This window comes from Cercospora beticola, chromosome 4, assembly GCF_033473495.1.
Source record: "Cercospora beticola chromosome 4, complete sequence".
Classification (NCBI taxonomy): domain Eukaryota; kingdom Fungi; phylum Ascomycota; class Dothideomycetes; order Mycosphaerellales; family Mycosphaerellaceae; genus Cercospora; species Cercospora beticola.
Window position 1 is genome coordinate 2,601,909 of NC_088938.1, and position 17,121 is coordinate 2,619,029.

Consider the following 17,121-nt stretch of genomic DNA (forward strand, 5'->3'; position numbering starts at 1 on the left):
TGAGCAAGTTGGCGCCTGTGAGTGGTCCACATGTCCATGCCCGGCCATCGGTGAGTGGGCGCCCTGGCACAGTGATTTTGGTCTTCATGTTGGTCAAACGATGAATCTGCATGACCATGACCGTGTCGACCGGTCAGTCCGCTGCCTATCGCACGTTGGCGCTTTTCTGATCACACGAGTAAGGAGATGCCTCGGTGTGTAACTTTCGTTTTGTTGATGAGGTGATGTTGGAGCAGGCTTTGCTTGGCGGAAGGTGGGATTGCGGAGGGCCAAACCAAAGGCCAGCAGCAACGAACAACATCCACATTTTGCTTCCACTTTCATCACAACTATTGAGATGTCCAATGCGCCTGCTCGCCCTTCGCTCTCGCCAGCTTCTCTCTACTGCATCGCGCCGAAAGCAGATGACCGGAACAATGCAAGCCCGCCACGTCACACAGAGAGAACCACGGCAATTTGTCGCCCTGGGTTAGGCGCCGCACGAAATTTGTGGCATTATGCACGTCGTTCTATGCCCGTCCAATTCACTTGCAAGCTCTATTTTTATGCTCGTCGAACCGGTGAACAGTTGAGCAATCGATGACCCGGAAAGATATGCCCTCACTCGGCGTTCCTGCGGCCATGGTCATGGTCATGATTATACACGGGAGCAGGAAGAGCCTCACGGGTCGCCCTTGCTTCTTTGCTGCCAGCTCGCGTTGGACGCCTTCGGAACTGACGTCGCACTATGGGCCAGCAGCCGTATTGTCGGCATGCTGATGACCCTTTGTGTAAGGCGTGCATCTGGCATGGGCTGAGGAGCGCCTCTACATAAGGTATCTGGAGTTCCTCGCTCAGAAATCCCTCCAGTTGACATGCTGCTCTATAGTAGTCCCTCTCGCCACTCTTGAAATTCTCACAATTCCTCTTCTCCCCATGAGACACACAACCAGCTTGCAGAGCGAAGACTCGCATTTTGGTCGAAATCAAGTGCGTCCGTAGGTCTGCTGCTACTGTTGGCCAAGCTCTCGAAACTCTGCCGAGATGCTTCATCGGACTGCAAGACCTAGAACATGGCACCACGCATACTCAGCATGAGGTCTATACAATCAGGAGATTGAGGTCTAGCCAGGAGCAATGTACTTCGAAGTACATTTGCCAAATGTTGCACAAGGCTGAGGCTCCAAGGCTCCAAGGCACCGCTGCATGTTGGAGGATTCCGCTCGGGTACTACACTCACACCTCCGTGCTGGCTTCGGACGACGAGCACAACTCACCCCGGCGTACGTCGGCGCTCCATCAGTGCTCAGGACATGCACAATCAAGGCAGAGCTCATGCTCCCACCTCACCGGTCGTCTGAGTTCATGGTGTACCATTCTCGGATGCCTTCGCGTCTGATTGGACCCCCTCGCACGGGAAATTGGCCCGATTGGAGCGCCCCAGTGCAGTGCAGATGTGAATATACTTCATGTTGAGAGTGAGGTCTGCGATGCAAAACGATTGGAGGTACGAGCGACGAGACCTAGGATACACCATGTGCGGTGATGCGGTGGGCGAAGCGAGGCCGCCTCCGCCCGGAGGGCGTAGGAGCATATGCTCTGGCGTCCTCAAGGTCGATTCCACACCTCTCCTCTCAGCCCTCTGAACAGATCGCTCGCCACAAAACGCTTTTCTTGCTACTTTGAGAAGACGATTCGCAGAAAGATGGCTGGTGAATTTCTTTGGATGCGAGAGACCCCTGAATTAGACTCCGCAACCACTGAAAGCAGCGGGGAACGTATTGAGGAATTGCAAACTCCCTCGACACCCGAGACACAAGTGTGAGTGGATTGTTATGATCTCCTATAGGGCACATACTCATCAAAGGATAGTGCCGGGCTTGCTTCGTTCACAGACAACCGTGTAGAGTTCTTCCTTGGCGAGCAGTACCCTGGGTATGAGCCAGGAGCGGGCAAAGGAATCTTCCAGAGCGATCTCGACAAACAAGCACTATGTGCGCTCCATGCCCCGATTGGCTTCGAAAGCCAACGAGCCGCCAACGAAACACTCTGTCAGCAGCATTCCGCTCAAAGGCTGGAACCCGGAGAGGTTCAAGCGACGGGAGCCACAGCCGAGGGTACGTTCGTTCTTGTCATTCCAATTATACTTGCAGGTGTAATACAAGATTGGCCTGCGCCTATCTACAATTCGAGATCGTTGGGAAAATCAGAGTCGCGAGAAGAGCAAATAGCTGACGTGCCCAGGATATACCGTGCAGCTAGAAAATCATCAATACGTCCACTCCGTCGAATCTGTCCCGGTCAACGAGCGCTTGGCGAACCCAGACTACATTCCGACCTGCTTCACCGACATCCACGCGGATCTCGTATGCTTTCATTGCGGCCACGACCCTACACAAATCGACATTGACCTCGACATGCCGCTCTCATCTGCACCAACAACTCCACCACAACACTTATGCAGCCCATCACCCTCACAACAGCGATCTCCTCCGTCGTTACCAACAGCAAGACCCAAGGTGCGCATACCACCTGCGCCCGCATCGACACCTAGACAAATCTCTCGTGCTGCAACATGCGAATGGTGCAATAAGACCTTTTCCCGGCCTGGAGGCTTACCAAGACACCAATCTGCATCGTGTCCAAATCGGCCAATCGGTGTGAGGCGAAGTCTGTTCGTCTGTCTTGTGTGTCAGGAGACGAAGCCGAGGAAAGATAAAATCCAATTGCATTGCCAAAAGAAACACGGGCAGCTAATTGGGAAGGAGACGTTCGTGGAGAAAATTTGAGGGCTTGAAAGGGTCTTTTGTATATTGTGTGGTTGGTGGATGTCGATACCCCTGTTGTATAGCTTTGCCTGAAATATCTGAAGAAGAATTTGATCACCTCGTAATTGAGCTGCGTTTCAATCCGAATCACTTTCTCCGACAGCTATATTTGCTGAGAAACGATATGATTGCGTGCTCCAGTGGCGTGGCAAGTGCGACATCGAGTGAGAGTGGCAGCATGTGCATGGTCCTCTCCAAGTTGAGCCACACATGAGACTTTAGACTTTGGAGCACAGCCACGCATGCTCGATCGCTCAGTCCTCGTCTTCCTTCTTGATTTTGACTTCAGTCAAGTGCTTGTCTTCTTCTTCCACAGTCCTTCTGGGGTGTTCCCTCATCACAGTGACTCCAATCCAGTGCTTGTCTTCTTCTTTCACCGTGCCTCCTGTGTCATGAATGTCTTCTTGCTTAATTGTGACACAGTCACAGCCCTTATTTTCTTCCTCCAGAGTCTCTGCAGTCAAGTACTTGTCGTCCTGTTGCAGAGTGGTCCTGCGGGCGAATTTGTTCCGGTAGCAGTTCTCGCTTCCTGGCATGTGCTCATGGTACTTGCACTTCGCAGCGGCCAACGAAGCTGAGTCGGGGTCTTTCTCTTTCAGTTTCTTTTCGAAGTCTGCCAGGAAAGCGGGATGATCGTGCTTGTTGACAGCTCTAGTTGCTTTATGAGTTGTCATTCTGTGTACGAGAAGCGCGCGTGCCTTAGATCCAGGTGAAGTGAGGTTGTAGAGTATTTTTCGGAATCGCTGGTGGGGTAGCCAGTATCGGTCCTCCTCCGCATCGTAGCTGCTCCAATGAGTGATCATGGCATCTGTGATCGCGTCGTGGAAGTCGATGTCCAAGATTTTGGTTGCGAGGCGATAGGCCAGAATCAGTCTTGCGGTGACACCATTCTTCGCGGGAGTTTCGTTGTCTTTGAGTCCGGCGTAGATTTTCCTGTCACGCAACCAATTTACGTAGAGGTTAAAGGTGGTGGCGCTGATGTCTGGAAGTTCTATAGGAACAGCGATCTCTGTCTTCGGGTTGGCAAAAATGGCTCTGAAATGTTCCGATGCTTGGCACAGTGTTTTCTTGTGGACAGAGAAAGAAGCACCACTTTGTCCGACTTTGACTTTGATGGGAGGTGCAGTGAGGCTAAGTATGTTAGCGGACATGTAGATTCTCGAGTGTCTCTCCAATTTGCTTACTCAGTAGCTTGAGAGGCAGACTGGAGAACTCCTCCAAACATGTTCGGGTCGTAGTGCATGTGATATGTCATGGTTAGTGGAGCGTGGTAGTCATCAAGTTTGTGAATGTAGGTTAGAAATATGGCGCAGGTTTTGCTGCGTTGACGAAGCTCTGTGAGCTGTGAGACAAGTTCAGTTGCGTTTGGTTTCATCTTCAGTTCACTTGGTGCAGTGCTGACTCAAACACTGCTACCGTATAGTGTACTCACATTCCGCCACAGCTGTGACAAATTGGTGTCATACGCAGTTTTGTGTGAACTGTCCTCGATATATGCTGTCTTCCCCATAGCCACGTTCATTCATCATGCTTTGTTCATTCTTTGTCTCTTGCACTTATGCGTTGAACCCCAGCTTGCTCTTGAGCTCCTCCACAAACTCGACGTATTTCTTCTGCGCCTCCTCTGGCTGCGTTCCAGCTTCCACTTCCGCCTTCCAGGCGTTGTACTTGGCCTTGCCCTGAACGAGAGAAGACATGTTAGCATATTCGTTCGGTATGTAAGGCGGGATCCATGCGTACAGTCATGTCGAACATGCCAGGTGCAGTGGCTTTGGAGAAGTCTTCACCAGTACCAATCTTGTAGAGCGAGTATAGCTGCGCCGCCTGTCAGCTCAACGGTCGAAAATATGGTCTGCAAGATGTGTATTTTGTTACCTTCAGCAACTGGTCGTTGGTTGGCTTGCTCTTGAGCTTCTTGCTCTCCTCGGCAGCCTTCTTGAATTCAGCGGATTGAGCGACCATGTTGGCGGTGGTATGAGAAGTCGGGATGATGTTCTGGGATGTCCTCGTCGTCGTTGGGAAGATGTAGAAAGTAGTGAGTAAAGCTCCGGAACTTTGCTTGCTGCATCGTGTCCCGCCAAACAACCCGCGACTTCCCAGCTCGGTACCCCGCTGAGGTCATGTGCCACGTGCACGAGGGAGCCTTGGCATAGACTACTCTCTTCTTGCTAATCCATCATTTCTCCATCATCGTGTAACATCCAAGACGAATCACTTTCCACATCTGGCCATCGTAGCACAAGATCACCTGAACCGATATCACCCGGGACCGGCCTTAGAACTGGTGTTTCTTCACGCGTGAAGCATGCCAACGCATAGCACATTAGGCCGCAGAGGCGAACATGCGGCTAGCTTTCCATTCGCAAAAGTACAATGTCATCGATATCGACCAGATTTTACCTGAGGTGGAAAGGCCCCAGAAACCATGCTCCTTTGGATGCCTCCAGGATCAGAATCCTGCGAAAAATAGCTTTTCATGCAATGCCATTGGAAGCGATTTCATGCACTGACAGCAGTAACTGGGATATGAATCTTGCATATGAAATACGCTCCGCCTCCGAGATCGACAGCTCGCTTCGACAGTTCTGCCAGGCGAGTTCTCTAGCCGAGGCGAGAGAGAGGGTCGTTGCAAACCAGGATGGCATCGAGCGTAGGTACAGAACTACATGATCATGTCTCAGGGCATTATGACCTTGAAACGTCTGGACAAAGCGCGTGAATCCCCATCGAGCATCGCCGCTAAACTTCGTGAGAGGCTACTGACAACTGCTGCTCGAGATGGGCGCTTTGAATATCAAAGACCAGAACACCATCTTGTTAGCAAGCGAAGGGTACATTCAATCACCGACCGTTATGATATAACGCTGAGAAGTGAAAAGGCGGGCAAAACATCACATGCAGTATCGTACTCCAGACTCCCTACACATGAACAACAGCTGTTCCCCAAGATTTTTGCCTTTGATCCTCACGAGGAAACCGACATTGCGATATCACCCGCAGCGGAGTTCAACCTACGATGCGTGCTCCATCGGTCCAGGCCTCAGCACGCTAGTGGAAAAGCAGATCTGCTTCCGTTCGAGAATGCCAGTACAATGACTGCGCTCTGGGACGGGCTCGCTTTGCCGTCATCATATCTGCATTTGGCTAATGGCTATCTATCCACAGCACAGTCGCACGAAATCCAAGACGGCGATGAAGGTGCCACGGGGTTCGCACTCACAGTCTACTCCCTCAGTAAGCAAGGAGATTGGTCGATGGCGCTGTCCCACAACTCCCATACCAGGAGTACCTCGGTATTCTGGAGCCTGCAAGATGGAGTGGATGCTGACACATTAGTCAATGACCTTTGTGACTTCCAGGACTATGGCTGGCATCCAATGCTTTTACCCTGCATCATGTTCGCGAGTGTGTTGCGTATGGCCACTGAACGACGGCAGTCTATCAAAGCGCGTTTGCAAACTTTGGAAAAGACTATGGCACGAATCAATACCTATTCAGCGGACTCCAACATCGCTGAAGTTTTTGAGCAACGTCATTTCTCGCAGGAACTCAAACAGCTGTTCGAGCTCCTTCAAAGCTGTCGACATGATCAGGGGAGTCGCGAAGGACGGTATGACTTCTGGCGAAGTTTTCATACAGTGATCAAGAATGGATTCGAATATGCGAAGCACTTCATGCAGGCACAAAGGGCACATGCTGCACGAGCACAGGATTACGAGTCTGCATTCGCGCAACACGAAGACCTCCAGGAGTGGTTCACACTTACGTGGATCCAGTTGGAAAGCATCATGGCTCGCGACCAGGACCATAATACTCGAGTGGACAATGTTTCTGACATGGTTGGTCTCAATCTCTGGACAATCTGCCGCGTTCTGATCCATGAACCTTCGAAATATGCTGAATGCATTAGTTGACAGAAAGTGTAGCTATACAATTTGGTCCAACAACGCGACATTCGCCTGCAATCGCGCATCGCACGAGCTTCGCAACGCGATAGTCAAGATATGAAGTTCATTGCTCTATTGGGCTCTGTGTTTCTGCCTGCGAGCTTGATTGCTGTGAGTGGACCTCATACGCGAAGCGGGAAGGCCTATGATGGCGATGCGGCCTACCTTTACACATGTGCTAATTCTCGAGCACAGACCATATTCAATGTCGCGGAATTCGTCTTTATCGAAGGCGCTGCGCTGTTCGGAGTCTATATAGGGATCACGATCCCTTTTGTTGCCGTCATGTTGATCTTGTGCACGACAAGAGAGGAACTGGGAAGCTGGTTTGGCAAAAGGATTCATCGGCGAGCGGGTGGGGCAAGCAATGAGAACGGAGAGAAAGGACACAGCTAAGTTTCCCACACGTTCACAGTCTGACACAAAACAAGGCAGGCTTTCTCACTATGGGCGTAATCCTTTCGAATAGATCGCTTTTGATAGGATAGGGCCAGCAACGAACATCTTGACAGCTCTTTTCACGATCTCTGGCTGCGCAAATGGACTGATTTCAGTGGCATCACGTGCAGAAAGATCTAGTCACATCTGGAGACACCATGACGACGGAGATCCACCGGCGAACACGCTGTCCAAGTGCTAACAACAGAGGAAGGGGGAAAGATCTGAAGTCGCCTCTCAGTTACGATTCACAGTACTCAATGCAGTACTTCCCTCAGTCGAGTCATGGTACCCCGTAGACCACTACTTCTAATTCGCATCGGGGGATTGACGAATGTCTCGACAGCTTCTGCCAAGAGCTCATCCATTGTCTCTGGCTTAGCCACTGGACGAATCTCGATATCGATAAAATGGAACTTCTGGCCATTATGTACACGTTCTTCGGATCGGACATGCACGGAATGGAACTTGAGCTCTGCATGACTGCCCATGCGCCTCGGTGCAAACTTGGATTGCAATGTTTCCAGAGACTCGAGGGCGTCCCCTTCAAGCACGTCGAACGCGATTTCGACCTCGGATATCGAGCCTAATATAAGTATGAAGGACTCGTAGTCGTATTGACGCTGGAACAGAATCGCTGTCGTTATGGCGCCTGCCGATTTGTCAACCTTGTAAGCCAAAGGCACATCACTCCAAGGCTGGCGCGCCACTCGCGGGAAGTTCTTGGAGCGAGTGGCCTCTGGCAAGTGTGAACTCGCCACCATCCGGTAATCTGCGAGCTCAGATTTGTCGGTGTCGCAACAAGATAATTTGCGGACCTGAAAGAAATGGTATGGGAAGATTCTTTGTGTGGTGGGATCGTGATGCTGGCGCACGTAGATGCTTTCAGGTTTTCCTAGTTCCGAGCAGGACGCCAGGATTCCGCTTTTGACTCTGGCGAAGAGATTGGAGCCGCCAGAAAGGCGTTTGAGGTACACGGCGAGCCAGTCATTGTAGCCTCTTCCTGGCACTGGGCATTGCAATGCGGCGAAATACATCCCGTCCTCCTTCTGCGTCAACGGGAGAGTCGCACGAAGGCCCCTTGCGGTCATTGCAAAGGGAATGTATTCTCCGAGTTGGCTATAAGGTATTGTTGAGCCGGTGTGTTTGAAGTCTCGGGGACTATTTGCTAACAGGCCGCAGCAGGTGTCTTCGGCGTTGTCGGGCTGAATCCATGCGAAGATGGACTGATCCTCGCTGATCTTCATGATCTCCTCTTGAAGTCTGAGGAACGATGTTCTTTCGCCTTCGCCGTACAGCATCGGCATGTTAACGCCAAACAGACCCATCAGACAGTAAGCGATATCCTCTTCTCGAGTTGTCTGTCGGAGGGAGGCCCAGAACATTCGCGATGCGATGCTTGCATGATGGATAGGCCGAGCTCCTGCCAGATACTCAACGTCGATTCCGGAGATCTGAGAGACACGCGATCGGAGCTGCATTTTATTGCCCAGGAACTCCCAGTCGGCTGAGAAGAACTGAACATCATTCGGAGCGAGAAGTTCTTGGAGTGTCCAGCCGCGCCGCCACCATCTTGAGGCTTCGAAATCTTCGTCTAAGCTCGATACGTCGGCAAGGAAAGCGTAGCATATTTCTGCGTCTTGATAATATTTGTACATGGAATTGATGGCTTCGCTCAGCTCTACAGAGCTGGTCTTGTCAATACAACAGGTATCGATCCAAAGAAAGCCGTACCCATCGAGCACGGCGCGTTCCATAGCCGAGAGCACTTTTGGAAGAGCTTTTTTGTGTTCGTAAGTACCGCTCCGTACGTCGCAGAACAGTACTTCATCGTCCGCATCGCTGAACCATGTGTGGGAAAGGATCGCATAGGGCGGAATGTCTTGGCCCCATTTCTCGATCAGCTCGAGTTTCGCCTGACCTGGTCGATACGGCCCGGTTCTGAGCAGACGCATTACTACGGCGAGGAGACGGCTTTGACATTTGCGAGCTGTCCAGGAGTGTCGATGGCTTAATGCCAAACAGCAGCGTGCTGCGCATTCGAGCATACCTCCAAGCGAGTGGGTCAAAATAGCTCTCAGACATTTGGAACCGAGTTGCGGCTGAGCCAACCGGTGAATGTCAACTGTTACACAAATGACCTCAGCCTCAATACTGGTCAATATGTTGTCGAGCCCCGCGACTTTGTCTGAGATGCTGGACTCGCTTTCAAACGCTTTGTGGCCATTTCGCACCAAGTTGGACTTTGTGGTGGGAGTCAAAACCACTCGTATTTCGAGCTGATGGACGAGGTTCACGCCGCCTCCGATCTCGATGCACAACGAAGAAGCCCGAAGTTGCCCACATAGCATCCGAGGACCATGATTTCATACAGCGTGAGCCTCCGTACGTACTGCTGTTGACCACTTTGCCATGTTCGATAAACTAATGCTGTTAGTCTAGAATGCGATACCAGCCACTACAAGAACCGGTGCACGAGGCACCACCACTCTTTGTTACGCCCTTAAGCAAATTAGGAGACAAGCCAGCTCAAGTCGATTGTCCATACTGCGAGAAAGTCGTGCAAACCGAAATTCACAGGTCTGCTTCAAGCGATACTGGGTAAATATCCTGTCTTGCAAAGATATTCAGCAGCTGATGGAATCCAACAGTATGACCGAATGTCTTATCTGCCTTGTTTGCTGTCCGCTGTTGCTCTGCTATAGACCGGACGAAGACACCTCTCACCACTGTTCGGTTTGCAAGACGCGTTTGACGCACAGACCACATGGGGGCACTGTTGTAGTCGTTGCTGCAACGAAAGCTGAGCCCAATCAAGTCGCATCCAAGTACCAACAGAAAGCCTGACGCGGTGCTGGAAGAAATTGAATCATGTTGTGACCATATATCGAAGCTTGCACGTTCGCCTTGGATGCCTAAAGCATTACCGATCAGGTTGCAGCCTGTTCAGACGGATCAGTGCCTCGAGCTTGTAGAAAGCATCACGCAGTATCGTTACTACTATGGCTACGGCAAATAACTACGAGTCGCCTGGCAGGATCGACCCACTCGCTCCAACAAATCCCGAAGCTGCGCATCTCTCCTATGAGGAACATCACTTCTTTCAACATGGACCTCCGTACGTGTCTTGATCAGCCTAGACATGGTAACTCGACAAAGTAAACTGATGCATTAGCCTCAGAATGTAATACCTGCCCCCTCAATACCCAGGAACCGAGATCTCACCAGTCCTCGTCACACCCCTAAGCAAACTACACGAACAACCGACCCAAGTCGATTGCCCGTACTGCAAGAAAAGTGTAATGACTGAAACTCGCAAAACTGCATCGAACACTTCCGAGTATGTTCCTCTCCCACTCTCCTTTCAAGCGTGAACAACAGATCCGGCGACTGAATAATGCCTTCACAGATTCGCACAGTTCCTTCTATGTATAGTCTTTTGCCCTTTGGTGTTTTGCTACGAAGTTGATGATAGAATTGACCATCATTGCTCTGTTTGTAAGAAGAGATTGGCGTACAAACCGCGCGAGGGATCTACCGTGGTTGTTGCTCAGCCGAATGTTGAGGATAAGGTTCCGTCGAAGTATCAGCCTGCGGTGTGATTTTGCTCTTGCTACGATATAGTAACGATCAATGAAACTAATGATAAAACACACAAGTACATATGGCTACATTAATGCTCAGGTTTTATGCTAGGGATAAACCGATACCTTCTCGATCTACACAACAAACAATCTTCGACAATTCGATGCTTAATGGCCAGTGTTTGGATATGTATCCCGAATTACATAGCTCCGATTTCTGGTTCCAAGATGCAGCCAAGACGATCGGTGAAGTTCCAGTGTTCCACAGGTGAGCTCAGCCTCTAGCTTTTATCACTGCAGCTCCCTGTCAAAATACATGTAAGTCTGACGTGAAGAAGCAGACATCTGGACATTAGCCACCAGCGAACTTCAACTGACGCACATATCGAGGGCTAAAAACGTACCGCAAGATACAAGAGCTAGCATGGACACTGCAGAGATAGAGGAGGACAACACGAAAGACCCAGCACTCCAGCCTAGCACCAGGAGGAATTCTGAAGCTGGGCATCGCGTGTCGAACGAACACACCGATCCCATCCAGCGTGAACCTTCGTATGTATTACGTCCTCTCAAAGCGCCCTCCTCAATCGAGAAATTAATATGTTAACCCAGAATGAAATACGAGGCATCACACGAAGAACCAGACAAACCACACGACAAATCAAACCCAGCCTACTGTCCGCGCTGCAAAGAAATGGTGGCAACAGAACACAGCTGGGAAACCACACTCTTAGACCGGTAAGTCATCTGTCATTAATCCAGCAACGAAAAATTGCCTTGACGAGGTACTAACGATTCTAGAATAGCTGTGCAAGGTGTTACCTGTGCCTTGTCTGCCCAGCCATACTTATCTATTGGAAACCCCGCAGTGCTAGGGACCGCTGTGTGAATTGTAATAAATGGTTGAGACCCAGTGGAGAGAACGATGGAGCTGGAGTCGAGACTTCGACGGAAGCTAAGCCCCATGAAAATGTATCTCAGAATCAGCAGAAGACTTGATCGTGTTAGAAGAGGACTTATTTTGAGGGTGTCGGCTCAGGACGCGCAGGGCCAGATAATTGCAGCGGAAGTCCTGGCTCTCTACTATTCGCATCCGGCAATCTCTGGTGACGAAAGTGATGATCATAGAGGCAAGACACATTCGTAGTGAAATTCATCCTCTGTGCTTGAGAACAAACAGTTGTGCTTTTCCTCCCAATTCGCGAGCAGCGACTTTCGCATTGCAATTTTGCGTCCGTCATTCATTCATTATGTACATTATTACACATTAGATTCATCTTCGTGGAACGACCTGTTCTGTTCTCAAATCCCTGAATCAGTCTGCAAGTACTCCGCTTGCTCCGGATAGTAGTCTCTCCAAGTATTACATTGTTGGTTGAAATCTGGCGTGATGGGGTCGATATCCAACATTGTTTGCTGGCTTTCGATGAACTGAACTGCGAAACCATCGTCTGCGTGCCATGCCTATGGAACACTTTTGTCAGTATTTGTGTTATCAATGATGTAGAGCATAAGAGCGCGACTTACGATATGACAATGCAGCAACCACGCTCCAGGGTTGTTCGTCTCAAATGCAATCGCCAGCCAGCCATTTGTGGGCAGCATGGCAACATCTCTCCTCATGGGGTTCTCATAGTTCAGGTTCTGTCTGTCGGCATCTGTCCAAGCACTTTCTCCAGCTCCCAAGACGTAGAAGTCATGGCCGTGAAGATGAATTGGATGCGGGATGTTGACTGTGAATGGCGAGCCAGGTGCTTCGGTGATAACCCAGTATGTCCAGCGATTGGCATTTGGCAGGGAGATTGCATTCGCGCGATCGGGCCAGTTGGAGAAAGAGCGATCGTTTTGGATCTCACCAAGAGTAGGTTGCGACCAGTCGACGCGGAGAGGTGTGCCATTGACTTGCCAGAAGATGGTCAAAAGGCCGTTGGCATCGGTGGACTGGTTGATTGCTGTGGCGAGTGTCTCAAACGTGGGGATATTGTTCGCAGGAACGTAAGAGTTCCAGTAGGGAACAAGTCCGCGTTCATCTGTACAGCGCTGAGCGTAGTTATGCGCTGTGCTAATTGGGGTCTCGTTCTCGTGGCCTTCATATGAGAAGATGGAGCGAATGTTGCCGTTGTTGAAGTTGGAGCCGCAGCCGGCGGTGTCTTGAGAGTCAGCGCGGAACCAGTAGCTTCCCGGGCTTTGGTCGGCGGTGATGATCACATCGTATCGTTGCCCGATCCCAAGGAAGACGCTCGTGGCGTTGTAAGGCACCAGAGGAACGAAGTCAGCAGCGATTACAGTCATGGTGTGGCCGTCCAGAGAGAACGTGAAGTGATTGTCGACGCCAGTGTTGATGAGACGAAGACGGTGGCGTCTGCCAGCTTTGAGAATCGTGCGCGCGTATGATCCTCCCGAGTTGGATGTCATTGTGCCATTTATGAGACCATTGTCTGCAGTGGGTGCCAGGGAGTTTCGATGTCTGGCGAGAAAGGACGTTGTGCCGACGGTAGGATAGTACCAATCAGTAATGGGAAGGGGTCCAAGATCCTCGTCGTAGTCTGCCGTTGCGGGTCCGTACACGACGATAGGTCCAATGATACCATCACCATACTGGTTGCTGAAATGAGAATGGTACCAGCTCGTTCCGTATTGAGTCGCAATGAACGTGTAAGTCTTGCTGCCTCCAGGAACTATGGGACACTCGGTGACACCTGGAACGCCGTCCTGGCCATTGTTGTGCCACATGCGCAATCCGTGCCAGTGAATCGAAGTTCCGTTGTTCGGGAGCTCATTGTGAACAGTGACTTGAATGGTGTCACCCCAGTTTGCATAGATGGTAGGTCCTGGATATTGTCCGTTGATGGCATACACCAAACGCTCGAAGCCGTCAGGAGACATGGTAGTGTTGGTGATGGTGAAGTCGTAGGACACAGTTCGACCGGTCTCTGGCCAATCCTGGTCAAAATCGGTATCAATATCGAAGCCACCACTCCAGCAGCCTCTCGAGTTGGGACCATTCGTGCATGTTGCTGTCGGCGCGCTACTGGTGGTCGCCGCAGTGCTCGTGGGGGCTCGAATTACAGTAGTCACTGACGGCAGAGTGTTTGACTGCCATGTGTCGGACACGCTTGCGCTGCCGCCATTGGTGGGTACAGTGAAAGAATGATCTGGATCCGCTTCCCAAGTGACGGTGCCATCGGTGCCAATTTTGATATACTTGTAGCTGAAACTTGTGCCTGCTGGAATGCTGATGGTACCTGACCACAGAGGCCTATCGTTTGTGTACTGCGAAGCACTAAGTGCCACGCCGTTGCTCGTGTCCCAGTTGCCAAGTTGAGCGATTGACCCAACGACTTGTACTGACTCGCCCCAGGCAGTTTGAGCAAGCTGGTTGAAAGTGACCTGAACACTTGCCGTTTGTCGTCGTCTGATGTCTCTGCTCTGGCGAGAGACAAGTCTCTCAGATGTGAATGGCGTCGCGTGCTGTGTGGTCCCGGGTTCGTGTAACCGCTCGACTGGAATGACCGAGGCAGTGGCCAGAGCCAGAAAATTAAGGATAGCGTAGTGTAACCTCATGGTGGCTGCAGTGGTTGCAAAACGAAGTCAGAGCTTCAACGAGAGTATTAGTACTGCGCACTTGGGAGCGCGTGAATGGCGATTGTGCTGTCGCCTGTGTCTAGTGAATGTATAAAAAATTTATTAACGAAAGGGATCACGCATAGGTGAAGGTGCGTGGACAAGCAGTGTTTGCCATGTCATGCCAGGAGGCGGACTATGTATTCAATCAATCTTTTTGAGCTGTGGAGACTGTGGTCGAGCACGCACGTATCAGGAAAATCCGTGGTGGCGATAACCCACTATGGCTCCTTGGCCATTGCTCCACTCGGTTCTTCTGCCATGGAAATGTGACACGGATGTGCGCGAGGAGGGGCGCTCAAGATAGAAGTGCTGTGTGACGGGTAGTTGCCATTGTCGGACCAAGAAATCTCGCTTCTCGCGCTGTGCCGTGCTGCGTGCAGTCATTTTTGAGGTCTTGCGCATGTCGTTGCCGGGATTGAGAGTAAGGAGAGGTGTAGGATAGAGTGCTACACGAGCGCTTGTCGGGCCGGATGTGGCTGTATGATGCCTGTCGCCGAGCCAGGATGGCAAGCCAAAGTCGACGTATCCGCGAGACCACTACCAGTTGTAATCGGTTCACCACTTGCGATCCGGTGCTGCGATACTGTCAATCGGTTTCAAGCCTTCTGTTTGTTCACCTCGGCGAATCCTATATCGTGTGGGAATGCCGGACAGTGGATTTTGCAGCTTCATCGAAGAGATCTACGGCGCGTCCACGGCGAGGTCCACACCCCTGTCCAACCCACAATGTCATCGGACCTTGACTCCGATTCGATGTGGCTGGTTCTACAAGGTGCGTCAGCGATATGCATATCCGCAGGGGTCGCCGAACGAGCACAAAATCGATGGTCAATTCCTCACCGACAAACATTCACCTCCTCGTGCTGGCACACCATGTTGCGCACCAGCTCGCACGAGACGACCACGCGATGTCACCATCTGAATGCAGCTGTGCGATGATTGTACGCGTATCTCGCGACTGGTGGACTGCATCCTTCCAATAGCGGAAGCATCAAGGTGGGTGGGACTCGACGACTAGATTGATCCCGTTACATGCCGCGCGAGCGAATCGCCTACAGCAATGCTCTCCGAGTCTCGGACACTACGATGTCGGCACGTGGTCGGGTGTAGAGCGAAACACGTCGTGCTCTCGGTCCATGGGTCGTCGCGTGGGAGGCTTGATGGTCATGGCAGTGGCGGGAAAGGAAGCAGATATATTGACCAAGCAAGCGTGCCCGCCATCATTGCCAGGGGCCAAGCTGTGGAATGTTCGCAGTGGACGGCATATGAATTGTCTGGAGATGGTGATATAAGATGGTGGCTGCGCTCGCCTAGGCGTCCATTGTGCTTCGCTTGCGCTTTCTGCAGCGCTGCGCGTGACCGCATGACATCTGCTGCCACGTGCAGGAATATCGTGCACCGGTGCCAGATCCGTGGACCAGGGGTGGATGTTGATGAGACTTGACGAGTGTCTCACTTCCAAACTGATACAAAACAGATCTCAGATCGAGGCCAAAATTAGCTCTGAGCGATGAACAACAACCAAATGGGGGACAGAGCACCTTCCTCTTCCAGGCACACGCACTTACTCCTGCCTGCCCTTCCGATCACCTTGCGATGTGACTTCCTCTGCAGGCCGAACATTGTTTCCAGTGATTCCCTTTGGCTGGCCGCACTATCGCAGGAACGACAAGAAGAGGATGAATCAACTTACAACCCATCAGATACCATAATGAAGCGAAGTCTAGTAGGGAAGAAGATACCGCGAGACCTCAATACCCATCCTGACGTCTCCTTCGATAGGTCCAACACTCGTGGGTCTCTCGATGTAGGACACGCCTGCCGTGTAAGCGGAACATCCCGACTTCACCTCTCCAGCTCTAAAGCTTCTCTGTGCCAGAAGTCCTCTGCACTCCAGATCACAAATCGTGAGGTCCAGCTTGTGTAATCGAACACGATAATCCTCTTGCAGTACTGTACCAAGGTGCATTCACGAATCTGCACACATCGAAAAGGTTGATAGAACTGCTCCGGGAACCTTCACCCATTCAAGCGCAGTCATTTTCGCAGAGCAAACCGTGGATTCGGGACTTCAGACAGGACTGACTAGTTTATCACATGCTGATGTCTGAATGCTTTCCACCACATTCACCAATGCACAATGCAATCAGCACGTGCAGCATGGTCGGAAAAATTGTTTGCCTGGCTGCCCACAGAGCACATGCACCAGCATTTAACAACTTCTGTCCGCCGCATCTTCGATCCCTCTCGAACCCATAACATCTTGAGAAGCTCCGAACGCCAAATCTCACAGAAATCCAACTCATCTCAAAGGCCAATCGACTCACAACCACAATGTGCAAAGTCCGTCCTCCAATCCCCCTCCCCTCTCATCCCCTCCCCACCACTAACTAACACTCTTCACCAGCTCTTCTGCGCAATCGGCCACGACGGCCCCTACAAAGAATGCACCACGACGCTCCTCTCCTGCGTCGTCTACTGCGAACCCAAAAAAGGCAAAGCTCCTCTCCGCTACCACCATACCACTTGCTTCCCAAAAGAAATGACTGTCGTCTGGGGACTACCACCAAAGGGCAAGGAATTCTATTGCAAAGTCTGCGAAAGGATCTTGAATATCACGGAGGAGTCCGGACCGGAGGCGGAGATGGGGAAGGGGTATGTTTTGGAGAAGGGGAGGGGAAGGGGAGAGTGGAAGGTTAAGAAGGTTTGAGGGGGCAG

The 17,121-nt window shown here is 51.3% G+C and overlaps 7 protein-coding genes across 7 annotated transcripts; 3 read left to right on the plus strand and 4 right to left on the minus strand.

Moving 5' to 3' along the window:
• Window positions 1-1,684: 1,684 nt before the first annotated feature.
• On the plus strand, window positions 1,685-2,768 carry RHO25_006663 (uncharacterized protein; the record flags this gene model as incomplete). The annotated part of the gene is made up of 3 exons (XM_023597476.2): window positions 1,685-1,800; window positions 1,852-2,096; window positions 2,224-2,768. The coding sequence occupies 3 exons, from the start codon at window positions 1,685-1,687 to the stop codon at window positions 2,766-2,768; spliced, it is 906 nt and encodes a 301-aa protein (XP_023452645.2).
• Window positions 2,769-3,061: 293 nt separating this feature from the next.
• On the minus strand, window positions 3,062-4,062 carry RHO25_006664 (uncharacterized protein; the record flags this gene model as incomplete). The annotated part of the gene is made up of 2 exons (XM_023597477.1): window positions 3,062-3,938; window positions 3,992-4,062. The coding sequence occupies 2 exons, from the start codon at window positions 4,060-4,062 to the stop codon at window positions 3,062-3,064; spliced, it is 948 nt and encodes a 315-aa protein (XP_023452637.1).
• A 301-nt stretch (window positions 4,063-4,363) lies between these two features.
• RHO25_006665 (uncharacterized protein) lies at window positions 4,364-4,769 on the minus strand (the record flags this gene model as incomplete). Its single annotated transcript, XM_023597478.2, has 3 exons — window positions 4,364-4,486; window positions 4,548-4,622; window positions 4,683-4,769. 3 exons carry the CDS (start codon window positions 4,767-4,769, stop codon window positions 4,364-4,366), a joined length of 285 nt encoding a protein of 94 aa, XP_023452638.1.
• Window positions 4,770-5,585: 816 nt separating this feature from the next.
• RHO25_006666 (uncharacterized protein) lies at window positions 5,586-7,150 on the plus strand (the record flags this gene model as incomplete). Its single annotated transcript, XM_065602819.1, has 4 exons — window positions 5,586-5,638; window positions 5,680-6,646; window positions 6,734-6,865; window positions 6,950-7,150. The coding sequence occupies 4 exons, from the start codon at window positions 5,586-5,588 to the stop codon at window positions 7,148-7,150; spliced, it is 1,353 nt and encodes a 450-aa protein (XP_065458891.1).
• Window positions 7,151-7,449: 299 nt separating this feature from the next.
• Window positions 7,450-9,147, minus strand: RHO25_006667 (uncharacterized protein; the record flags this gene model as incomplete). Its single annotated transcript, XM_023597479.1, has 1 exon — window positions 7,450-9,147. One exon carries the CDS (start codon window positions 9,145-9,147, stop codon window positions 7,450-7,452), a length of 1,698 nt encoding a protein of 565 aa, XP_023452639.1.
• A 2,931-nt stretch (window positions 9,148-12,078) lies between these two features.
• On the minus strand, window positions 12,079-14,340 carry RHO25_006668 (uncharacterized protein; the record flags this gene model as incomplete). The annotated part of the gene is made up of 2 exons (XM_023597480.2): window positions 12,079-12,240; window positions 12,304-14,340. The coding sequence occupies 2 exons, from the start codon at window positions 14,338-14,340 to the stop codon at window positions 12,079-12,081; spliced, it is 2,199 nt and encodes a 732-aa protein (XP_023452640.1).
• Window positions 14,341-16,737: 2,397 nt separating this feature from the next.
• On the plus strand, window positions 16,738-17,113 carry RHO25_006669 (uncharacterized protein; the record flags this gene model as incomplete). The annotated part of the gene is made up of 2 exons (XM_065602820.1): window positions 16,738-16,746; window positions 16,811-17,113. The coding sequence occupies 2 exons, from the start codon at window positions 16,738-16,740 to the stop codon at window positions 17,111-17,113; spliced, it is 312 nt and encodes a 103-aa protein (XP_065458892.1).
• Between the last annotated feature and the right edge of the window lie 8 nt (window positions 17,114-17,121).